The sequence below is a fragment of the Fistularia commersonii genome, chromosome 36 (genome assembly GCF_037954325.1).
Source record: "Fistularia commersonii isolate RoL2024-O1a breed Wild chromosome 36, RoL_Fcom_v1.0, whole genome shotgun sequence".
Taxonomy (NCBI): Eukaryota; Metazoa; Chordata; class Actinopteri; order Syngnathiformes; family Fistulariidae; genus Fistularia; species Fistularia commersonii.
In genome coordinates this window covers 6,573,002-6,597,639 of record NC_141319.1, presented here as the reverse complement: position 1 = coordinate 6,597,639, position 24,638 = coordinate 6,573,002, and the positions used below count along the sequence as shown (strand labels likewise).

The following is a 24,638-nucleotide window of genomic DNA, read 5'->3' as shown; positions in this document are numbered from 1 at the left end:
CGAAAGACAGCTGTTGTAGCACAATCCAATATGGCCAAAGTAAACAAAGCCGGCTTCCTCTCATTTTCGTAGATATTCATCGCGCGAAATTTCAACGTCCATCGTCTAAACCAGGAGTCGGCGACCTTTAACACCCAAAGAGCCATTTGGACCCGGTTTCCTCGGAAAAGAAAACACCGGGAGCCGCAATTACTTTTTGACGTGTAAAACAAAGGTACCGCTGTATATATTGCTTTTTATTACCTTTACACTTTGTATAAACAAGTGTGTTGCTTCTGAAATTCACAAAGTATGACAGAGAAAATTAAATTTTATTTATGTAATGAACTCATTTTGAGCTTTCAGAGCGTGTAGCGGAGCCTTGACCTGAATTTTAAAAATAAATCTGGAAAAAAAATCACTGTGTCAGTAAACAATAAAAAAATAAATATTTGCAAAATATCTTCATAAATATTTATTTTACCTGGTTTATGGGACTTCTGCTCCTGAACTTCTGCGCACAACATCTGCACTTTACCGGCTTCCGCGAGTGTGACGTTATTTTGAGCGTCGAAAAATAATAAATATAATTTTATCTAATATTTCAAGATCACAATAATCTTCCAACTTAGAACTTAAAGTTATAAAAGGGAATTAACACAAATGAAATACACTTTAATGAAATATTTATAATTTATTTTCCCAAGCCGCCCCCTGATCTAATGGAACCAGACCTTCTTGAAAACATACGGGGCGACGTAAACGTACGTAGTTTGTCCAGAGGAAAAATTCCGAGCGTCTCGGGAAGTTACGGGACTTCGTTTTCAGCCCAAAGTTCCGCCGCCGGATCGTATCGGCTTTTGGAAAAAGCATCGATGTGGATGTGCGGCGGGGAGGAGGAGGAAGAGGAGGGGGGTTCGGGTGAGCGAGGCCATTAGACGGCTTTGGAACCATAATGTCCCCGGGATCGATGCGATGTTTATTCAATTTACCAACGGGGGGTCCATTTGGTCCTTCGGCTGATGCACAGAACTTATGAACCGGGGTCAAAGAGGCGGCGGAGGGTGATGTCCCACTTACGCGCTGAGCTGCACGACTTCCGCCTGCTTCCGAACCAGGGTGACCCGGCCCACCGAGACCTCCAGCTCCGTCAGCGAGATGGCCGGCTGGTATATGTGGCAGACGTAGACCGCCTGCGGAAACAAACAAAACAAACAAATATCGCGTTGTGTGTTTGTGCGTGTTGGACATTGTGATCTGTAGTGAGAGCAGGGAACGGGTGGAGGAACATCTAGAGAGGTGGAGGTATGCTCTGGAAAGGAGAGGAATGAAAGTTAGTCGCAGCAAGACAGAATATTTGTGTGTGAACGAGAGGAACTCGGGTGGAACGGTGAGGCTACAGGGAGTGGAGATCAAGAAGCTGGAGGATTTCAGGTACTTGGGGTCAACAGTCCAGAGCGTAGGAGAGTGTGGAGAGGAGGTGAAGAGACGAGTCCAAGCAGGTTGGATTGGGTGGAGAAAAGTGTCAGGGGTACCAAGAGATAGAAGAACATCAGCCAGAATAAAAGGAAAGGTGGACAAGACAGTGGTGAGACCAGAGATGATGTTTGGACTAGAAACTGTTCCAATGATCAAAAGACAGCAGGCAGAACTAGAGGTTGCAGAGATGAAGATGTTGAGGTTCTCTTTGGGAGTGACCAGGATGGAGAGGATCAGGAATGAGTCCATCAGAGGAACAGCACATGGTAGATGTTTTGGAGAGAAGGTCAGAGATGTTGGGTCATGGACAGAGGAGGGAGAGTGAATATATTGGTAGACGGATGCTGGAATTGGAGCTGCCAGGCAAGAGGTCTGGAGGAAGACCAAAGAGAAGATTTATGGACGTCGTGAGAGAAGATATGAAGGTAGTTGGTGTGAGAGAGGAGGATCCAGAGAACAGGGTGAGATGGAGAAGGTGGACTCGCTGTGGCGACACCTGAAGGGAAAAGCCGAAAGAAGAAGAAGTGTTTCTGCGTGTTGGTCGTCGACGCATCGGACGGGAAGGCGCACCTTCTCCTTGTAGATGTTGAGCTTGCTTCCGATGACCTCGGCGACCCGCCGCCGCCTCTCGGGTCGAGGCAGCATGGCGGCGAAGCAGTCCAGCGCCTGCAGGAGGGAAACGCATCGTGTTCGTGGTATTCCTGCGTTCTGGCGGCGCGACCGGGTGGACAACACCTACCTCTTGGAAGACATGTTGGGTGGTGTCCAGGGAGGTGTGGTCAAAGTTGTCGCTGATTCGCTCGCACCATTTGAGAAGGTCCCTGGGAGGTTGGACAGAGAGGAGGAGGTGGTTAGATGAGGAAACAAGTCCTCCATCTTCCTCTCACAGTCCAAAACCAGCCCTGATGGTCAAATGTCTTGAGATGTTGGTGAATGACGGTGGAACAAGGAACCTCTAGCTCGCCCCTTAGTTAGCCGTTTGGGCTAAAGGCTAAAGCCTCGCTGACCAGCTGAGCACTAAAGAGCAGGAACTCCTCATCTTCTTGATTCACAGCCGGGTTCCTCTGGACACCCACGCCCCGAATACCCCGAGGAAAGAACCCGTCTGGGGTGAACGGCCCCGGATATCCGGGCGGGCGGGCGGGCGGGCGGGCGGGCGGGGGCGACTTGCAACACCCCGCGGTGACCAGCAGGGTCGGGCAACTTAAGGCCAGGGGACGGACCAATCAATAGCCAATCGATGGCGCACGGCTGCAGCTGGTGGAAAGCTAATTAAAGTCATGGAGACGGCCGCTATGGAACAGGGGCGGGCGGGCGGGCGGGCGGGCGGGCGGGCGGGGGTAGCAGATATGTTCTAAGAGGAGAACCTATAGAAGGTCATGGTGTCAAGAACATTTAAATGGTGGCTGGTTGGGAGGTGCTCGCAGGGGTACTGGTAGGCTAACTCGTGTCGTGCTAACCCACCTTAGCGACAGCGCTCTGCCTTCCAGCTGAGAGGCTCCGCCGTCACACGTCCTCTGATCGCCACCAACGCCGCCGCCGCCGCCGTCGTCGTCTGGGACGGTCAGCGCGTCCGACTCCGAGTGGTTCTCCCCGGTCAGCTGGCAGTAGATGTCCAGAAGGCGCTCTGCCACCGCCGCCAGTCGGGGATACCTGCCGATGACCACCTGCGAGGGCGGCAGGCGTAAGAGCACGGCGGCGACAGCGAGGTTCTACCTTCGCCGTCAGACCTACCTTCCTCAGCTCTTCTCTGGTCATGTGTCCCACGTGCACCTTGGTCCAGTACTTGTCCAGCAGGGTGGCGTGAGAACCCTGAGGTCGGTGCCAGTGGCCGCCGCTGAGGGTCAACCTTTGTGACGCAGAAGAGAAAAGAGGTCGTCATGGAAACGCACAGCGAGTGCAGCCCAACATTTATCTGCACGTTCGTATGTGATACTGTGTGTAGTTCTAGCTACGACCGCTAGCGGGCGCATGGAGCCCGTCGTGTTTTGAAATTAGCAGTTAGCAACCAGAAGGTCCCTGGTTGGACTCCCACTGGGGGGCCTTTCTGTGTGGAGTCTCCATGTTCTCCCCGTGTCTGCGTGGGGTTCCTCAGGGTTCCCCAGGTTCCTCCCGCAGCCCAAACCCATGCAGGAGGTTCATTGGAGACCCTACTTTGTCAGGTGTCAATGACAGCTGGGACGGTGACTCCAAGTGAGCGCTAAGCGGCATGAACGAATGACTGTTGTGAAGACGAGCAGGAATTAGCAGTTAGCCTGTCCACGCCGACATTTTACCTTCTGGTGGCGAAGAACTGGAACCCTGGCGCTATGTCGATGCAGTCCTCCCTTCCTGGGATCATCAGCTTCTTGTTCTCCATCAGGGGCAGCAGCACGGAGATCTGAGATACAAGCGGTGTTAGCATGGAACGGTGTTAGCATTGAGCGCCAAGCCGGCGGTACCAACTCACCACGTCCAGCGGCGCGTGGTCGATGTCCTCCAGCAGGATCCACAAGCCCTTGGACACGGCCTGGGTCAGCGACCCCGGCTGCCATACGAACTTCCCCGGTATGTCCGTGCAGCGGTACATCCCTAGCAGCATCTGTCACACAAACGCCGTCAAATGCTAGCTTGCCGCCGCCGCCGCCACCACCGTGCCGCAACCGTCGCTCTCACCTTGCTGTCGGTCTGGTCGCCCAACTGCACCTTGAGGATCTCGGCGGTGCTGGCGTGCCCCGTGGCGGCGGCCATGAACTCCACCAGAGCGGTCTTGCCGCAGCCGATGGGTCCCTCCAGCAGCAGGGGCTTCTGGGAGGCCACGGCCAGCGCCAGCCTCCGCAGGTTACGGCAGGTGGAGTCCACCAGGACCGTGTCCTTCTGGTAGGTCTGCGAGGGAAGCTCGTGATCAGAACCCAGGGTTCTCCAGGAGAAGAACCCCGCGGTATTTGCGTCCCCTCACCTGTTCGGCTTGTCGAGCGGCGACCCTGGGCAGGACCACGCCGCAGACCGCCGTCACGTTCTGACACAGGTCTTCCGACACCACCTGACCCCGGGTGAACTTGCTGGGCTTCTCCTGGCGCCACATAGCCGTGCCCTGGTTGGCCAGGACCAGCGCTCGCTCCACCTCCAGCTGCTGGGCTTCCTCCAAGGCCCTGAGCAGGAGGAACACGAGTACACTCTGAACATCTGCTGCCCCTCTGATGGACTTGTTCCAGATCATCTCCATCCTCTTCACTCCCAAAGAGGAACCTCCACTTCCTAATCTCTGCTTCTGGTCTTCTCTTTGCCACCCACTCCATTGCTCTTCCGCCTTCTTCATCTCCACATGTATTCCATCTCGCTGCGGCTAACCTTCACACCTCTCTAGATGTTCCTCCACCTGTGCCCTGCCCTTGCTGTACATCACAGTGTCATCTGCAAACAATCGTATTCATTCCGGCATTTTGTGCAAATTTCACCAAACACCGATAACGAAACAGTCCCCTACTTGATTTTGATGTGCAGGATCTCGTCCCCGGTCAGGACCTTCCTCAGGAATATGGTCTTCTGGTTGTCGGTCATGTGAGAGACCAACGCCAGGCAGTGGGCCGTGTACCTGTCACACACACAAACACACACATTTACCGAGCACTCCAACCAGCAGACCCTAAATTGTCTGGACATGTGAATATCATCTAGATTCTTCTTCTTCTTCTTTCGGCTTTTCCCTTCAGGTGTCGCCACAGCGAGTCCACTTTCTCCATCTAACCCTATTCTCTGGATCCTCCTCTCTCACACCAACTACCTTCATATCTTCTCTCACTACGTCCATAAACCTTCTCTTTGGTCTTCCTCCAGACCTCTTGCCTGGCAGCTCCAACTCCAGCATCCGTCTACCAATATATTCTCTATCTCTTCTCTGTCCATGACCCAACCATCTCAGTCTGGCTTCTCTGACCTTCTCTCCAAAACATCTAACATGTGCTGTTCCTCTGATGGACTCATTCCTGATCCTCTCCATCCTGGTCACTCCCAAAGAGAACCTCAACATCTTCATCTCTGCAACCTCTAGTTCTGCCTGCTGTCTTTTGGTCATTGGAACAGTTTCTAGTCCAAACATCATCGCTGGTCTCACCACTGTCTTGTACACCTTTCCTTTTATTCTGGCTGATGTTCTTCTATCTCTTGGTACCCCTGACACTTTTCTCCACCCATTCCAACCTGCTTGGACCATCTCTTCACCTCCTCCCCACACTCTCCTACGCTCTGGACTGTTGACCCCAAGTACCTGAGATCCTCCACCTTCTTGATCTCCACTCCCTGTAGCCTCACCGTTCCACCCGAGTTCCTCTCGTTCACACACATATATTCTGTCTTGCTGCGACTAACTTTCATTCCTCTCCTTTCCAGAGCATACCTCCACCTCTCTAGATGTTCCTTGACCTGTTCCCTGCTCTCACTACAGATCACAATGTCATCTGCAAATATCATGGTCCATGGAGATTCCTGTCTAACCTCATCTGTCAGCCTGTCCATCACCATTGCGAACAAGAAGGGGTTCAGAGCTGATCCCTGATGGAGTCCCACCTCCACCTTGAACTTCTCTGTTACCCCTACAGCACATGTGTCAAACTCGAGGCCCGCGGGCCAAATGTGGCTCATTTTATGTGACAGTATAAATGTAACTTAAAGTAATGTAAAATAAATGTAACTACTCCTTAATGTTACAGAACACTAATATTGTTACTCATTCAATTCCAAAATGTTACATGTAACATTTAACATGTAACAAGAGGTACAGCTTTTTCTCCTTGAAGCACTAACATGTAATGGCCTTCCCGTCTCTCTTGAAGCAGCCTTCCATCTGCATCAACTTTTCTCTTCCTGGACATTTAGGGATCATTTTTAAATGTTTGACTTATTTTAAGACAATCAGACCTTTTAAGATGTTCTTGCAGGCCACGTGAAATGACATGACGGGCCACATTTTTTCTGCGGCCTTGAGTTTGACACGTGTCTAAAAATATGTAACAGCGAATCCACTTTCTCCATCTAACCCTATTCTTGGTATCCTCCTCTCTCACAACATCTATAAATCTTCTCTTTGGTCTTCCTCCAGACCTCCTGCCTGGCAGCTCCACCTTCAGCAACCTTCTATCCAGATCTTCACCACGGTTTGGACATGAACAGAGGAGTGTTCACGTCCAAACCATCTCAGTCATCACTTTGTCTTGGTCATACATGTCCTGCACCCCTGTGACAAATTCTTCATTTCCCTTCAGGGGTTGCTGAAGCAAATCAACCTTCTCCATCTAACCCTATTCTCTGGATCCTCTCTCACAACGTCCATAAATCTTCTCTTTGGTCTTCCTCTAGATCTCCAATTCCAGCATCTGTCTACCAATAGATTCACTACCCTTCTCTGTCCATGACCCAACCATTTCAGCCTGGCTTCTCTGACCTTCTCGACAAAATATTTCGCATGTGCCGTCCCTCTGATGGACTCATTCCTGACCCTCTCCATCCTGGTCACTCCCAAAGAGAACATCAGCATCTTCTGAGATGCTGATAAAGCCCCCCCTCCCTCCCATACTGAAAGAGAGACTTATATATCGTCACCCTCTTAAAATAATCGCCTTAGTCATTGTTTCAGATTTTTCAGGAAAAACAAAAAACGGAATCACTTGACACACTCTTGACATAGGCAATTTCTACTAAAGGGGTAGAATGGCACAATCTGTTTAACTGAGGACGTAGGCAACCTTCCAGAGGTGGTCGGCATCATGAGGAGATGATTGAGGAAAAAAAAAACATTTTTGTAAAACAATGACTTAAACCAGGGGTCGGAAACCTGCGGCTCTTTAATCTTTACACTGCGGCTCCGAGCGGCTTGGGAAACTAAATTATAAATATTTAATTGAAGTGTATTTCATTTGTGTTCATTCCTTTTTTTTTTTTTTACTTTTAGTTCTAAGTTGGAAGATTATTGTGATCTTGAAATGTTGAATAAAATGATATTTATTATTTTTTGCCACTCAAAATAACGTCACACTCGCGGAAGCCGGTAAAGTGCCGATGTGCAGATGTTGTGCGCAGAAGTTCAGGAGCAGAAGTCCCATAAACCAGGTAAAATAAATATTTATGAAGATATTTTGCAAATATTTATTTTTTCTTGTTTACTGACACAGTGATTTTTTTTCCGGATTTATTTTTAAAATTCGGCTCAAGGCTCCGCTACACGCTCTGAAAGCCCAAAACTCAAAATGAGTTCATTAAATAAATAAAATTAAATTTTCTCTGTCATACTTTGTGAATTTCAGAAGCAACACACTTGTTTATACAAAGTGTAAAGGTAATAAAAAGCAATATATACAGCGGTACCTTAATTTTAAACGTTTAAAAAGTAATCGCGGCTCCCGGTGTTTTCTTTCCCGAGGAAACCGGGTCCAAATGTCTCTTTGGGACGATTATTTTAAGAGGGTGACGATATGTTTTTTTCTTCTTCATTATGCATTTTTTAACTGGTACAACTTATTGTTTAGGGAAAATACGTTCCGTACCCTCGGACCGCCACGTCGCTGGTGAGCAGCTGGGACACGCAGGGGCTCCAGTCCCAAAGCAGCCTGAACGCGGCGCAGTCGCTCTGCAGGAAACGCAGCGTGGCGCCCATCAGATCGCGCAGCTTCATCCTGCGCGGGCCGTACTGCACCGCCGCCGACTCCTCGCTGGTGAAGAAGAGCCGCTGGAAGACGGCGGGGGCGTCGTTGAAGTAGCGGGACGCAAACCTTGGAGTTGGACATAATTAGAAGATCCTGTGAGTGAACGCGATGATCCGGAACTTCTCCGCCCGCGACCTTTGACCCCGGCGGTTAGCTTACATCTGCGCATCAGGGCTAACAGACAGAAGGCGGCTGAGGGCGACGCACAGCCGCTCGTGGAGGTCGTGGTTGATCCTGCCGCCGGCCTTCACCCTCTCGGCGTTGCGCTCCAGCAGGTCCAGGACCAGCGGGCGCAGGTGGCGCGCGATGAGAAGCGTGTAGTCCTTCTCCAGCAGCAACTGGGCCAGGTGGTCCAGGATACACTGCCGGTCCTGCTGGGTCCAGATCTGCAGAGGAGGAGGAGATCATCATCTGTGCATCGCCTGGCGGAACCTGACCTCCAAAAAGGGGCGGAGTTTATCAAGACACGCAAGAGGAACCATCCAGATGTCGGACGGTGCTCCTCTCAATCGGGTGAATTGGTTCATAGTCGTATGTCTGGACCTCGTTCCACAAATCTTTGATAGCCTGAAGATCTCAGCGGGTCGGGGGAGAAGGTCCTGCCCAAAGTGCACAAGTTCAGGTATCTCCGGGTTTTGTTTACAAGCGAGGGAAGGACGGAACAGGAGAAGGACATCAGCGATGTCCTCATCCCCTCAGGAGCCCCAACAGGAGACACGGAGGCCCGACACCAGATAAACAGTAGAAGATGGATGGATACACTGCTCAAAAAAATAAAGGGAACACTTAAAAAACACATCCTAGATCTAAATGAATGAAATATTCTTATGAAATACTTTGCTCTTTACACAGTTGAATGTGCTGACGACAAAATCACACAAAAATGATCCATGGAAATCAATTGTATCAACCCATGGAGGTCTGGATTAGGAATCACACTCCAAATTAAAGTGTAAAAACAAACTCCAGGCTGATCCAACTTTGATGTAATGTCCTTAAAACAAGTCCAAATGAATCTGTGTTGCTTCCTGAGTGGACACTATGATTTCACACAAGTGGGATTGACTTGGAGTTACATTGTGTTGTTCAAGTGTTCCCTTTATTTTTTTGAGCAGTATATTTAGCTGGTGAGAAGTTGACAACGTACGTAATAATAATAATAATAATAATAATAATAATAATGTCGCGAGTCATAAACGTTCATGTTAATGCTTATTTTCTGTGTGATTTCGGGGGTCAAAGGTCATTGTTCATTAAACAGATGTTTTACCGTCACACTGATGTTTTCCCTGAATACCAATGCTATAATAATAACAATAATAATAATAATGCAGTTGAATATCTGTCATCTGTTCACCTCACCAGTAGTTTCTATCTGCGTGCACTCTATACCTTACAGTTTTATATAATTGTGCTCTTTAATTTGCACTCCATTAGTTATTATTTATTATCCTGCCTACTTTTGTTTATACATTTTAATTCTTATCATTACTAATGTCCCTATTTGTATTGTTGTTTAGTTGTGATCGTGTATTTTTCACTTTATGTTGTCCATTATTATCCCTGATGTTGTCGTTGCTGTCTATTTATTTGTGGATGTCTTGCTATCTTCTCTCTCTCTCTATCTATATTTACATTCATATCTATTTTACTTTTTCAGCTGCCGTGGCAGAGGAATTTCCCCTATGGAGATTAATAAAGTTTATTTTATTTTTATCAATTTCATGTCACCGTGGGATTGTGAGGAACATCTGCATTCATCTGCAGAAATTGACAAGAACGCTGAATTCAACTTTTTGACTTTGAATTAATCTAATTATCTGTAAGGTGAAATATTAAAATGAAAAAAAAAACAACATATTATTATATATAAATAAATAAATATTATTATCATTATAAATAATATCTGTTCCTATTTTCAGAGGCCTTCACGTCTCCACCACGTTTGGAAAAGAAAAAAAAATAAGATCGAACACCTGGATTTATCGATTATTAAGCGACCAAGAGAGAGAGAGAGAAAGGGTGCAACTTTTCTTTCGATCTCCACGTGTAAATAAACGGTTATGACAAGCGCCGGGAGACCGGGGTGGGAAATCCAAGCCACGCGTGGAAAATCCACGCCACGCGTGGAGTGGGGTGGGGGTGGTGGTGGGGGGTCAGACTCACCTGCTTGGACAGATACTGGCCGAGTCCGGCGTGGCCCCTGTCGACATGTCTGGCGATGGTTCCCAGCGATGACAGGCTGAGCTCCAGGTTCTCCATCCCGGTGGAGGTGCAGGTCTTCAGGAGGTCTTCAGGAGGTGTTGTGGAGGGGGAAGCTATCTGCTAGCTCAAATCCCGGTATGCGGCCGGGAGCGTGGCTCATCTCGCGTGATTTCTTTCTTTTCTTTTTTTTTTTTTTTTTAACCTCTTCCGATATCTGGGTCCACGCGTGTAAATTTCTGTGTTCTTAGAGAGAGAGAGGGGGGTTAAGAAGAGAGAAAAAAAAAACGCTGTCCACATGTGAAGGGGAAGACGAAGTACTTCCGGGTCCTCGCGCAGCCACCCACTGCTTTTCCTGGATAAGCCCCGCCCCCTTCATTTACCCCCCCCTTTAAAAGGTTCCACGGGCCGCGATTGGTCAGATGTCCGGAAGCGCATGGTAACATTTGGTACGGTAAACAAGACGCCCCCCGTTCGAAATGCAAAAGTGTTCCCCCAATTTTACGTTCTTTATAAATTATATATAATTTATAATTATATAAAAAATCCTTAAAACTTATGGGAAAATCCAAAAACCAAAAAAAAATACAGTTTAATGTCTGAGATTTCTTGTGAACCACCAATTCAAATGTATGTTATATTCCCCTTGCAAGTTTTTTTTTTTAAATTAATGTATTTTTTTATTCTATTTATCTATCTATTTAATTAATTATTTGCTTTTAATTTATTTTTATTTTTTGTCTGGCATTAAACATTTCTCACAAACCTTTAACACTGTTAACTTCTGATAACATACAGAACGAATGTCCTTATGTCCTTTGCTCCCTCATCCTCGGTTGTTTAATTGCCATTCGATTCAACCTTGCCATGTTTATTTGTACATATGTATATTTGTTTATACTGTTTGAATAAAAAAAAAAATAAATAAATAAATAAAATAATTCAGATTGGGCTGAGTCGCTCACTCGAGTGATTTGGTTTATTTGAGTTGGTACGAAAAAAAACAAATATCAACAGATGGAGCAAAATGTGCAAAACAATGAGCTAATTTAAAGACCCATTTAAAGAATTATTGAGGTTACGCTTTCATATTGAAGATAATGGTTGTACATTTTGTGAAGACAATATTGAAACCACAGATCATATATTTTTCTCATGTGAAAAAGTTCAGTTTTTGGGCTAAAACTCAAAAATGGATTAAAGAAAAAATTCCATCATCACCAATGTCTTTCTCGAGAGACGATATAACATTTGGTTTACTTTCAGGAAACGAGAGAGATTAACTTTATATCAATGTTATTTTAGGTTTGGCCAAGTTCTTCATACACAAAAACAGAATGCAAAAGTGTCCCCTCAATTTTACCATCTTTTTATAGTGTTTTTACAGAATCCAAAATAGTTTTTAACAGATGGAAAATCAAAAAACTATCCCGTTTTATGAATGATATTCACTTGAGCTAAATACATATTGTATTCCCCTTGCCACTTTTTTTTCTCAAAATATACATTTATCTTGCTTACTCTTACACTGAATTGATTGTATACAAAATGAGTGTATTAATGATTTCATTAGCCTGTTACATTTTGTTTGTTTATACTTGATGAGTTCGATAAAGAAAAAAAAAAAACCCTCCTCCGGTGTCGCGGAATGATGACGTCACAAGCAGATGACGCCAGTCCGCCGCCTTTCTCTCCTCCTCCTACCGGGCTTTCCGCTTTGCTGCTCGGCCGCATCTTCCTCTCCGTTTCCGCCTGACACTCCGCTCCACACGTCGCGACCGTCGGATTACGCGACCCTCCGACGGGGGTGAAGCGACCGGCGTCGGGCGATCGATACGGGATTTGACGACTTTGGCTTGGTTTTGTTTGAATTGCAAGAAGCAGCGAAGCGCCTAGCTTGGCGCGGCTGCGGCTACAAGGCGGCGACGTTCCGCGGGAAAATGTCGTTACTTCCTGTGCGAGGGAGTATTGGCGCGACATTCTAGTTGTCAACAACAGGACACCCGAGGCGAGTAAGAAAACCCCTCCCCGGGTTATGCTACTGTCGTTTGTCGCGTCCTTTCTGTGCACGTCCCGCCGACGTGGAGCCTCCAGGTTAGCATCCCGCACACCGCCGCCGCTAGCATGCTACTCGAGAGAGTCATTCACTTCACAATAGGACAAGTAACCCAAACTAGCCTAGCTTGCTAATTTACAACACATAAAATGGTGTAACTAAACTTGAAAAAAAGAGTGAAAGAATATGTGTATCAGTAACAGATTATGTATTTAAAAAGAACGTCAAATGTTGCTTTTGAAGAAAATCAGCTTAAAAAGAAGGCGCATTCTACTTATCGAATCGCCGGCTTCCGTACAAAGAGCTTTAACACGCCAAGATGAATCCCTGCGCGTTTCACAGCAATGGTTTTTAAGCCGGAGTGTGTGTTTTTGTTGTTATCGTGTTGCCGGGAGATGGAGAAGCGTGGATAATTTTGACAAAACTGTTATTTATGTTAGAGTGTCCATTTGATGCGGGATCGTGTAGTTTCTTTGCAATTTTATGACTACTGTAGGACATTGTACACAGATCGAAGAGTTCTAATTTTGCAAGATAGTAATGGAGTCTTCAGACTATTTTGATAGGGAGCTGTTTTTCTTACTTGGTACTGATTGTCTCTTTCTCGATCCCCGTCAGGTACTTCGGGGATAGATCGGGAGTGCAGAGAACTTCAGAAGCATGGAGAACACCGACCGCAAGGAGGCATCTGCCCGTATGTCCCGCTTCGAATGCTTTAACAAGTTGTGACGGAAAAGTTATCATGCTAATGGACCTCATTGGACAGTTTTTATAACTTAGACGAATGCTTATCTCTTAAATCCACAGTCCTGGTCCCTGGTACCAACGAGGACTCGGTGGACATCTACGACGGCCTGGATGCTGACATTGTCGGCGCCGCGGGTGAGTTGCGGCCACTAGCAACGCGTTTAGCGTTCTAGTCTTTGGACAAACGGCAGCGAAAAGAACCGACATCTTGTGCGTTTCCAGGGAAGTCCCCCTCCGACCCCGCCCGGCTGCAGGAGTCCATGGACCTCTATGAAGAGATAGTGACGGAGGAGCAGCGGAGCAGGGAGTCCTCCTACGCCGAGGTCAGTTCACATTGAATTCAATGTGCTAGCCAGTTAGCCTGGCGGTATCTCAACCATGGGACGAATGTAGGAGGTTGGAGGTGTTTCTCCTTATTCCCCTTCATCACCAAAGGAGCCACCGTGGGAATGTTGAGGAGGAGATGAGTGGGTTGGATGCATTCGTTCTGAAAAACAACGAAATAACAACGACGGCTGAGAAGGTTTCCAGTTCCAGAAAGCACATGGGCATTGGCCTCCTCCATCTAACCCTATTCTCTGGATCCTCTTCTCTGACACCAACCAACTTTACATCCTCTCTCACAACGTCCATAAATCTTCTCTTTGGTCTTCCTCCAGACCTCCTGCCTGGCAGCTCCACCTTCAGCAACCTTCTATCCAGATCTTCACCACGGTTTGGACATGAACAGAGGAGTGTTCACGTCCAAACCATCTCAGTCATCACTTTGTCTTGGTCATACATGTCCTGCACCCCTGTGACAAATTCTTCTTTTCCCTTCAGGGGTTGCTGAAGCAAATCAACCTTCTCCATCTAACCCTATTCTCTGGATCCTCTCTCACAACGTCCATAAATCTTCTCTTTGGTCTTCCTCTAGACCTCCAATTCCAGCATCTGTCTACCAATATATTGACTATCCCTCCTCCGTCCATGACCCAAACATCTCAGTCTGGCTTCTCTGACCTTCTCTCCAAAACATCTTAACATGTACCGTCCCTCTGATGGACTCATTCCTGGTCCTCTCCATCCTGGTCACTCCCAAAGAGTACCTCAACACCTTCATCTCTGCATCCTGTCTTCCTGCCTGGAGCATCTCTGGTCTCACCACCTTCTTGTCTACCTTTCCTTTCATTCTGGCTGATAGTCTTCTCACATCTGACAGTGTTCTCCAGCCATTCCAACCTGCTTGAACTCATTTCTTCCCCTCTTGTCCACACTTTCTGTTGCTCCGGACTGTCGACACTAAGTACTAAAAATCCTCCACCTTCTTGATGTCCGCTCCCTGTAGCCTCACTGCTTCACTTTGGTCCATCTCATTTACAGTCATACAACCATTCATTCTCATCATAGAGATTCAGCAATCCTGTATTTTTCGCACTATAAGGTGCACTTAAAACCCCTAAATGTTCTCAAAAATTAGCCGTGCGCCTTATAATCCAGCGCGCCTTATGTATGAATTCTTGTTGTGCTTACTGACCTCCAACCAATTTTCTGTGGTACACGGCGCCCAAACATCTGTCAAAAAGTTTTAGTACAACTTTGGTAAGCGACAAAGATGCCTCAATCAATGTGTCAATGCCTGACACGAGCTTCAGGTGTCCGCTATCGCTGGCAACCATAAACCAATCAGAGAACAGTACGTAGTACGCTTACCTCCGACACTTTTTGTGATACTGGCACGTACTGTGCTTCAACAGAATATTACTGAGGACCCCCCAAAATGGCAGCTGTTAAGAGATAATAGAGCGGTGCCAAATAATTCAACATGAATGAATCAATGGTACGGAAGTGGAGGAAGCAAGCAGATGAACTGAAAAAGAACAAAGAGGTGGCCACTGTGGGAGGACAAAAATTGGAGAGTGGGTTATTGAACCAGCGAATAACTTGAAGTTCGACTAAACTTACCATTTTGTTTCACTTTATATGTATCGTATGTTTTATCGTGCGTCGCGCCTTATGATCTGCAAAATACGATAATCCCAAGTTGGTAATTTTGGTGTCCAAACCTCCGGTGAGGGCAGATAATCACTTCTCTTTCCCCTGCGATCTACATGTTCTGTTTCAAACCATGTGTTTCCCTCCGCCGGCAGCTGAAGTCCCGGTTTCTGGCGGCACAGAACCAGATCAAGGAGCTGCGACGGAGACTGGAGCTGATGGAGCTGCAGGTTCGTGTCTAATGGAACCGAACCGTGATCCCTGAACATCTCGCTCGTGCAAACTCACAAATTCAGTTCGCTTCTTCTGTCGTCCGTGTTGTTATCGATGACCAGAGGCCTTTGAGAATGACAGAAATGAACTCCCAAGTTGTCCTTCTCCTTACAACAGAACACGGGTCTAAACACAGAGAACCACCGCCTCAAGAAGAACATCTCCGCCCTCTTGCGCACAGCGAGGCAAGAAGTGACGCGGAAAGACGCTGAGATTCAGCGGCTGAACCAGCGGTAAGTCACGGTAGTCCCATTGTGGCATATATCCCTTCTTCAGCCAGTCATGGTTTTGGATCAGTGGTAATTCTGTCGTTCGTAGCCACCACTCCCAGGCGAACTCTTTTGAACTCTTCTCCCGATTTGCTGTTGGGGAATTTGATCAGTGCTTTGTTTCTGGCTCACAGGTCACAGAAAGGTCATCATCATTTCCCCCACGTCAATAATCAGCGGGATCCCGGTGCCTCCGGTCATACCGACACAGGAGGCACAGTGAGCCGGCCTACTCTTCTTCCTCCACCAACACCACCTCCATCCAGTCTACCTCCTGCTCCACCACCCCAATCCTCGCTTCCACCTCCTTCCCTACCAACATCCAGTCTCCTACCTGCTCCTCCAACTCCCCTGTTGTCCTCAAGAGCAGAACATCACAAGGAGCCATCCTCCAGAGGAAACGACGGCTCGTGCAACCAGTCTGGCGGTTCCGGCGAGACCAGGACTTCAAAATCCTCCTCTCAGGGTCACCCAAGAAGTTCCTCGAGTGGAGATCGAGCAGCGGACAAGCAGACGTCGGAGCCCGTTGTCAGCAAATCTGGCGTGAGTTCGTCAACCCGACACAGTGAGCTGGACAAGCACAAGTCAAAGCACAGAGAGGACAAATATCAAGGGCAACGGAAATCCGAATCGTCCGATAGGAGGAGGAGAACCGGCTCGGACCCCAGTAGAGACTCCTATGTCCTTGAGAAAAACAAGCATCACAAATCGGACAAAAACACCGGCCGGAGACATGAATCCAGGTCCCACAAAAGCAGGAGCTACCAGAATGCTGACGGGCACCACAGACCAGAGCGGAGTAAATCTCCCTTGCCAGAGACAGAGATTTCAGGTTCCTCTGAGGCAAAGGAAAGTTGCCGAGATAGGAGGCCGAGTAAACCCGAAGTTACCGCGTCCTACTTGGAACGCGGCGCCTCTCGCGGCTCCAGAGACGACCACGGTCGACCTCACAGAAAAACCAAAACTGGCGAGGGTCAGGGCGGTTCGGGTATCGGACACAGGCATTCGGACCTCAAAGAAAGGAAAAGGTCGTCGTCCAGTCAGCATGCTGAACGCCGCTGCGATTCTCCAAAAGAACCACCGAAGGGTCACCAGCGGAAGGAGGAGAGTCGACGAGAAGATGAAGTACCTCGGAAGTGCAAGAGGAGCGCCGATGATGAAAAGCGGGCATCAAGAGACTCGTGCATTGAAAAGCCCGATATCCACGGTAAAGAACTTACGCAGGACGGGCCAAAAAGATCTTCAGAGGGAACAAACACAAACAAAGTCTTTGTGGAGGAAAACAGCCCCAACAGAAAACTGTGTTTCATGGAAACCCTGAATTTAACCATCTCACCGGTGAAGAAGCCAACATTACCAGACTGCTGCCGCCCTGGCGACGGAGCTGGAGAGGAAGAGCCACCCGAGACCGAGGCCGACAGTCGGGAAACCCAGCCCAACATAGAAGACATGTGTGTCATCGATGAAGTCGACGGCAACGACTTCGATACCGACATGGGGAACGACAAAGAGCAGGCTACTGGTTTTGGGGAAAGCTCGGTGGTGCTGTGCAAGAAGAACGGTGATGAGGAAGAGGCTCGAGGCCGGGACGGGAGCAAGGGCGATCCACCAGTGACTCCGAAACACCGGCCTGAGAACGTGCCCGTCCAAACTGCCTTGCCGCCAAGCCAAAGTCGAGATGTGGCGGAAATGGCTGTGCAGCCCTCGCCAGAGGCTTCAGAGGTTAATTCTCTATCCGTATCAAACGACGACCTGATCTGCAAGGAAAGGAACATATCAGAGGTAACCACCGACAAAGGACGAGATGCTGCTCCGACATCTGGATGCATTCAGGGAGCGCATACAAGCAATGGAGAAAGAGGCACTGGTCATGTTCTTGCAGTCGCTGAATCCATGGAGTTGGACTCGGAGGCGGCGGCGCAGCAGAGCGTCTCTTCGGACAACACGACTTTGTCACCTGCTGCACGTGACGTCAATGGGAAGACCGAACCTCCAAGTCGGCAACCTTCCCCCGATGTTTCCTGTGAGGAACAGCCTTCGTTGTCCAGTTCCACGTTCCCGGAAGACGCTTGTTGCTCACAGGACAGCGTTCGGGATGCAGAAGCCGTGTCCAGCACGATAAGCCTGGACTCTCTGCCACAGGAAGGGCTGAGTTTACCCGAGGCCATTTACGTGTTGACGCAAACGAACGACGACGACGATGACAGTAGCGGCAACGCCACCGACCCGAGTTCCACCACCGGCTGCATCGCAGTGTCAAAGGTCAGCAGTACCACAGAGGAAAAAGCGCCGCCGGAGAAGTTCAAGGACTTCCTTTTCACGCCAAAGAAGAGCTTCAGCCCGATGAAGAGCCCAAAGAGTAACGCAGAGCCCTCCAGATCTGCGCCGATGCTTCATGACGAGGACTCCATGTTACGCACCCTCAGCAGCCTGAAGCACATCCCCGACGCAATCAGTCCCCTGAGGAGCCCCATACGGATCGGCAAGAGAGGTCACCTCCACCCTCAAGGCAAACCCAGCCATGTCAAAAGCCTCCAGAAAGGTAAAGTGGCTCTTGTAATTGGTAGTCCTGGTTTTTGTTTTGGCTCCATTGTACTGGAATACCACTTTTAAAGATAGCAACTCAGGCTACACTTATCTGTGGTGGCGCTTTGCCGAGGTTAAATTGCCAACTAGCTCGGTGCCTCTTACAGTCTACGGTTCCAGTGTCTTTTCAGTCAAATTACCTTCTTTCCGGCGGCATAACTTTTCCAAATAAAAGGAAATACATTGTATTGATTGAGGAAGTAAGAGGTAACCAGATTTCCGGGGTCAGCGGTAAGATCGAAGGCAAAAAAAAAAAAAAAAAAAAAAAAAAGGAAACATCTGTCTGGAACAAAGGGATCGGTTTGTTTTGTTTTTTTTGATGCGGGTCACAAACCGATTGCTCGTCCTATCAGACAGCCGGCTTGGTCACGGAACCCGGAGTGCTCGACAGCAGGAGAGTCGCCCCGGGCAGGCAGGGCAAACCCAGGCCAACAGATTGGAAACTAACAAGAGGGCAGCTCGCAGGGGACTAAATTCACCCTGGACCTTTCACTCGAGTCCCAATCATACTAGCTCGTCACAGTCCACAGTTACAATATCTGAAATAAAATTTTGGTGACAGGAATCACCATGGACTTCGATGTTTGCAGAGGACATTGTGGAATTTTGTGAGCGCAGGGAGCAGAGGGGAAACTTCTGGAAAGGTATGAAGGCTACTAGCGGCAGGACCAGAGTACTTGTGCTTGTGAATGAGAGGGACACAAGTGGAATGTCAAGGCTACAGGGAGTGGGGATAAAGAAGGTGCAGGATTTGAAGTGCTGTCCACAGTCCAGAGCAATGGAGAATGCGTAGAAGAGGTGAAGAAACTGGTTCAAGCAGGTTGGAACGGGTGGAGAAAAGTTGACCCCAGAAAAGGTGTAGAAAACAGAGGTGAGATCAGCCATGATGTCTGGTTTGGAGAAGACAGGAGGCAGAGATGAAGATGTGAAGGTTCCCTTTGGGATGGAGAGGATCGGGAAGGAGTCCATCAGTGGGACAGAACATGGTAGATTCTGGAGAAAAAAGTCAGACTGATAGATTTTAGGGATGGAGGGAAAGAGATTGGGAAGTTAGTGGATGAAGAGAAGGGGTTGGTTGTGGCCCCCCTTGTAGGGAGGTCCAAAATTAAGGCTTTCCCAAAACTATTGCTCTGAAGATACTCCGGTTTTCTGCGAGAGCTCTGGAAACACAGTAACAGCAAATGTATCTGCAGCCGTTAAGAGCTAAAGCCATTGTCGGAAAGAGAAATAATATCAAACCTGAGAAGTCGAGTCTTTGGTTAGTTGGAATGAGAGCGACATCCCGCTGTTTCCAAAACCTTCATCTTGACTCCTTAAATACAAAGAAGAAATGCAGTTTCAGAGAGCGAGAAGTCACCGCAAGAGGAAGGAAATGTTAATATACTTTCTCTGTCTTGTCTTGTCCAGAGTTTCCAGCGGCAGCTGCCGATACCAACTCGAAGAAATTAGACGTAAACAAAGAAAACAAGTATCCTGGCTCTCCGTTAAAGCACGACGCTCTGGATTTGGTGGACAAACTGTCTGACTTAGCATCGAGCCTTTCAGAAACCGAGCTGGAAGAAGGGGAGATCCTCAGCGAAACGGACGAGGCATCTGGGAATTCGCCGATGTTGGCCACCAAGAGGGAGCGACTGGTGCGTTCGGTGAGGAAAAAGGCCTTCCCGAAGACGGTTTTGAGTAAGAAATCGGAAGAAAGAGCCTCCAAAGAAACATCTGAAGGATCCGGTGGCTCGTCGGGGAGTCCAGGCAACAGGAGTCGATTTAAAACCGTTTGCCCCGCGTCGACCAAGGTTCCTTTCTCATCGGTAGATGAAGTCATGGAAACATTCAAGCTGGTTCGCTCCGAAATACGAAAGAAGTACATGAAGCTTCACAAAACTTTCCCCAAGAAGAGCTTCTTTGGGATGATGGAGAATTTCCGGGAGTCTTTTTTGGAGTTTGTGGACGGCGCCCATTTTGGTAAAATTTGCAGCCAGGCCGAAGAGCTGAAGACAAAACTGAAGACGCTCATCGGGTCGGTGTTCAGCAAAGTAGCAAACAACGGAATCGTGAAACGCATTTTTGAGCAGCAGGCCGTCGACCTGAAGCAAAAGCTGTGGGACTTTGTGCACGCTCAGGTTGACTACCTGTTCAAGGACATTCACTTCACACTGAAGAGCTCTTGCAAGCCAACAAGAGCCGCCGAGGGCAAGAAGCCGAGCGCGAGTGAGAAAGTATCACGATTGCCTCCGGCAAAGAAATTTCAGACTCAGCAGAAGGACGCGAAACCTTCTCCGAGCAGCCTGAAATGTGTGAAGCCCTGTGCGGTCGTGCCTTTAAGAACAGGCCTCGGAAGCAGAGGCAAAGATATAAGAATAACCCACGAAGAAAAAGGCCATTTGGGCTTGCACGCCTCGAATGCTGACTCCAAGGCCGACTTCTCTTCACCTAAAAAGCCTTTCTCCCCAGAGAAGAACGGCATCACCTCTGTGGTCTTCTCCCAAAGCAGCTCTCTGCTGGACAAGACGGACTTTGAAATCCTCACGGAGCAGCAGGCCTCCAGCTTGACCTTCAACCTGGTGAGGGACTCCCAGATGGGGGAAATTTTCAAGTGCCTCCTGCAAGGATCTGACCTGCTGGAGACCAGCGGCATTACTGGAGACAGCACCGCCTGGTCCATCGGTACGCCAAAGAAGGACAGGGAAAGACTCCTCAGCATCGCCACCCCGACCAAGTTTGCTACCCCCTCAAAAATGTTCTCCCCAGGTAAATTTGACTCCCCCTCCAAACTTATCGCCACCTGGACCAGCATCTCACCTCGCAAGATATCGTCTCCGTCAAGAGACCAGATCCGGATCTGTCCAGCTCTGTTTGATGAGAGCTGCCTTTTAGAAGTACCGTCGGAGAGTCAATCGGTGCCGCAGTCCAGCGCTTCCCTGCGGAGGAGTTATTCCCTTCTCGCCGAAGACCTGGCCGTGTCCCTCACCATACCGTCGCCCCTGAAATCGGACAGTCACCTGAGTTTCCTGCAGCCGTCGACCATGAGCGTCCTGTCCACGCCGGAGAGCGTCATCAGCGCTCACATAAGCGAGGACGCTTTGCTGGACGGGGAGGACGCCACGGAGCAGGACATTCACCTTTCCCTGGACACGGACAACTCCAGTATGGGGTCCAACAGCAGCGTGGCCTCGCAAGCGCCCGGCCAAGCTTTCGTCTTTAAGCCCGACTTGCCTGTGCAGGCGCTGATAATGGAAAGGTCCAATGACCATTTCATCCTGAAGATCCGTCAAGCGGCCACAAAGGCAGACGTTCCCCGGGCCGTGGAGTCGAGCTTAACTCAAACTCTGATGGGCGATAATGACGATGCGGCAAGTCGGGAAAGCACTGTGGAGTCCAACAAGTCGCTCAAACACGCCAGTTGCCACACAGCTGTCAGCGCAGAACCGAGTGTCCTCACCCTCGCCGAATGTTCTGGGTCGTGCCAGAGTGAAAATGGGAGCTTAACTGTAAACAAACAAGCATACTACGAAAGCACGCCACCCCGCGAGGGTACCTCCAGACATGAGTCCGAGAAACCTCACCAGTCACCCCAAAGACCCCCTGCAAACAGAACTTTGCCCGATGTGGAGTCAGCGTCCTCTGAAGGAGTCCCATTTGTATCTGATGGGATGTCAGGCCAAACTCTACAACACCAGGCAATCATTCCAGGTCTACATGATCCCTCAGAGAAAAGCCTCAGCCCTTCAAAAAACCCGACACAAAACAACACTGAGCCCGCCGAGGCCTTCACAGCAGATCGAGTGTCGCCATCGAACGTATCCGAGTCGCCGAGAGACGACATGGAAGTGCCAGAGTCTGACAGGGGCCTCACCACCGCCATGGATGTGAGCGGGACTCCGAAAAAACGCAAAAGGGATCGCGGAAAGAAGCGCAAACTGAAGAGGCACCGGGAACGCTCAAAGGCCAAGCGGTCCAGAAAGGAAGAGGACGATTGGGCCGAGGAGTCGTCATCTCTTTCGCCGAACAGCCTGTCAGCCATGAATGTGGTCAAGAAGAAAGGCGCGGTGGTGATCGCCTGGACCAGGTCAGTGGATCACTTCAGGATTCCGTCTCTCTCGTCTTGGGTCAAGATCAACTCCCAAATTCTTTTCACATTAACTTGTACAAATAGTATTGCTTAAAAAAGCGGTTGACCGGAAGCCTCTTTTTCCTGGGTTGCCAAACAAAGCACCCCAGAGAGCCTTTGTGATTGGTGTTAGTGGACATTGGCAGAACCGATGAAAGTCTGCACCAGAAAAAGGAGCACAAGAGTACAGTGGCCATTTGTGACTCTGGGCACATAAACAAACAATGAAGGGAACAATGAAGGGAAGCCCTCCGGGCTTAGAATCTCATCTAGATGAGTCCGGGTGACCAATGTTCCTTAACAAATGGGTTCTACCTTTTCCAGAGACGAGGATCGGGCCATTCTCATGGGGTTGAAGGCCAACGGTGCTTCAAGGGAAACCTTCACCGCCCTGGCAGAGAAGCTGGAAAAGCCATCAGGACAAGTGAGTGCTGCTGTGGGTGGTCGGGGGGACGGAAGTGTGCCAACGCAAGAAGTGACCCTTCAGATGACCTTCCTTTTTCCTTCACCCTCAGATTGCGCACAGGTTCAACCAGCTGATGAAGCTCTTTAAGAAGCAGGGCAAGATGGACGGCTGATAGATGCGTTGTTCCCCGCTGAGTTCCCTCTACTAGATGGCTCGGAGATACCGGAGCCTCGAGGCAGGTGTATGAGCTGTTCATGTGACCCCAGAGGAAGAAGAGGAAGGTGCAATGCCAAACGGTTGAGTCCTCAGAGTAGACCTCTGGATTCTCGCTCTTGGAGAACATAAGATTCTCAGGAGACGGCGAAGAAAAATAGTCTAGAAAAGGTCCATGAAGGTACTCTGCTCTAGAAATGGAAGTACTCTTCACATTCATATACACGCACAAGTACATATTACAGCCTGGCTGAAAGTGTACTTCTGTGGCTTTTTCTGTGAGGTTCTTAAAGAGTACTCATTACTTTTGTCCTACGAAATCACTCATGCAAAGTCAATCTATTTGTGTTTTTAGAATATTTATTTTTGACTTCATTTGTGTGGGTTGCATTTGAAGGAGTAAGCCAATGTTTTTTTGGGCAATTAATTAACTCGCTAATTTGTATTTTTGGACCATACGGAGCTAAAAGGGGCCTTCCCTCATCAAGAGGCACAAAGTGGACATTCATATGTACATGTGCTAATTCTCACATTAAATACTTCCTGGAGTCATGATGCTAAAGTACCTGGCCTCGTAATTCTAGCAGGTACAGGAACGGTATGCTCTCCCAAGCGAAGGCTATCGAACCCCCCGATGAAACCTCGTCTGTTTGACGTTTCGCATCCTGTCAATCAAACTCCCAGGACCTACAAACCTCCAAGAGGTCCAGCGGCACAAGCTGAGATCACGTCCGGGTTGTAAGATCTACCTGTGAAAGTCTGAAAGGAGCTAACAAGAGTTAAATGCGGTAACAAGTAACCGTCAAGCCTCCTCTTGACGACGGAAACGCGTTTCAGTTGCTGAATCCATAGTGACAAAGTCCAAGAACCTCAGAACTCGTGTTTCGCCGGAACACTTTCTCAACCACCTCTTTTTCTTGGACGCTTTTAAACCTTAGCAGCACATCACTGGAAAAGCACAAGAGGCTTCTGGGTTGAAAGCCTCAAAAATAGCGTGTGATTGGTTTGGTGGTTTTTATAAACAAATAAAGCCCCCGTGAGAGACATTTCGGATGAAGTGTTCTGGGTGGGCGGGGCTTGGTTGGTTTGCAGGTGAAGACGTTTACAGAGTTGTTTACCCGTTAGCTTGAGCGGTGTTTACTCCGACTCCGGTTGCTGATGGATCACAACGGCAACACAAAGGTCTATATTGTCAGTGTTGCTCATGATTCTTGAATGAAAATAAAGTTTTATTTATTTACAACTGTTTGTTTTGTATTTGTCGCATGGGGATACGAACATGGGGGCGGGATGTAGAATAAGAAGATAATCACCAACCGACCTTCCAGCTAACGTATCAACGATCACTCCAGAAATCCTTTCCTGCATCACAGACATAAAAACCTGGACGAGCCACAATTTCCCCAAATTCAACAGCAATAAAACAGAAATTATCATATTTGCCCCAAAATCCATCCTCAATACCTGTCACAACTTTACACTCCATTGATGGTCACTGTCACCCCCTGGTACGTAACCTAGGGATCTACATGGACCCTGCACTCTTTCAAGCTACACATAAACCACGTCATCTGACCCACTCTTTCACCCTCTGCTGCTGAAACGCTAATCCATGCGTTCATCACCTCCAGACTCGACTACTGGTATAGTATCTTATATGGCCTCCCCTCCG

General features: G+C 48.5%; 2 protein-coding genes across 3 annotated transcripts in view; one reads left to right on the top strand and one right to left on the bottom strand.

Moving 5' to 3' along the window:
• The window catches only part of mdn1 (midasin AAA ATPase 1), a 51,959-nt gene extending 41,323 nt beyond the window's left edge, over nucleotides 1-10,636 (bottom strand). Inside the window, exons 1-13 of the mRNA XM_086143070.1 lie at nucleotides 10,302-10,636; nucleotides 8,295-8,521; nucleotides 7,977-8,201; nucleotides 4,925-5,032; nucleotides 4,397-4,589; nucleotides 4,114-4,323; nucleotides 3,908-4,039; nucleotides 3,735-3,838; nucleotides 3,193-3,307; nucleotides 2,923-3,125; nucleotides 2,198-2,279; nucleotides 2,029-2,124; nucleotides 1,060-1,172 (exon numbers count right to left, since the gene is read on the bottom strand). Of these exons, the coding sequence (XP_085999196.1) occupies nucleotides 1,060-1,172; nucleotides 2,029-2,124; nucleotides 2,198-2,279; nucleotides 2,923-3,125; nucleotides 3,193-3,307; nucleotides 3,735-3,838; nucleotides 3,908-4,039; nucleotides 4,114-4,323; nucleotides 4,397-4,589; nucleotides 4,925-5,032; nucleotides 7,977-8,201; nucleotides 8,295-8,521; nucleotides 10,302-10,397 (1,904 nt within the window). The 5' untranslated portion in view covers nucleotides 10,398-10,636. The remainder of the gene's footprint in view (nucleotides 1-1,059; nucleotides 1,173-2,028; nucleotides 2,125-2,197; nucleotides 2,280-2,922; nucleotides 3,126-3,192; nucleotides 3,308-3,734; nucleotides 3,839-3,907; nucleotides 4,040-4,113; nucleotides 4,324-4,396; nucleotides 4,590-4,924; nucleotides 5,033-7,976; nucleotides 8,202-8,294; nucleotides 8,522-10,301) is intronic.
• Nucleotides 10,637-11,323: 687 nt separating this feature from the next.
• casp8ap2 (caspase 8 associated protein 2) lies at nucleotides 11,324-24,203 on the top strand. Of its 2 annotated transcripts, none has more exons than XM_086143375.1 (10): nucleotides 11,324-12,349; nucleotides 13,012-13,087; nucleotides 13,201-13,275; nucleotides 13,363-13,463; nucleotides 15,270-15,344; nucleotides 15,505-15,620; nucleotides 15,791-18,198; nucleotides 19,650-22,305; nucleotides 22,672-22,771; nucleotides 22,863-24,203. In XM_086143375.1, exons 2-10 carry the CDS (start codon nucleotides 13,054-13,056, stop codon nucleotides 22,923-22,925), a joined length of 5,628 nt encoding a protein of 1,875 aa, XP_085999501.1. In that variant the 5' UTR covers nucleotides 11,324-12,349; nucleotides 13,012-13,053; the 3' UTR covers nucleotides 22,926-24,203. The 2 variants fall into 2 exon arrangements, with proteins under 2 accessions (XP_085999501.1, XP_085999500.1); XM_086143374.1 differs by having other exon boundaries at nucleotides 11,324-12,431.
• The last annotated feature ends 435 nt before the right edge of the window (nucleotides 24,204-24,638 follow it).

Bases quoted from the DNA above. Each gene is read 5' to 3' on its own strand.
- casp8ap2 (XM_086143375.1), top strand. From the start codon at position 13,054: ATGGAGAACACCGACCGCAAGGAGGCATCTGCCC. The intron at 13,276-13,362 runs GTGAGTTGCGGC...GTGCGTTTCCAG, and splicing joins TGACATTGTCGGCGCCGCGG to GGAAGTCCCCCTCCGACCCC. The intron at 22,306-22,671 runs GTCAGTGGATCA...TACCTTTTCCAG, and splicing joins GTGGTGATCGCCTGGACCAG to AGACGAGGATCGGGCCATTC.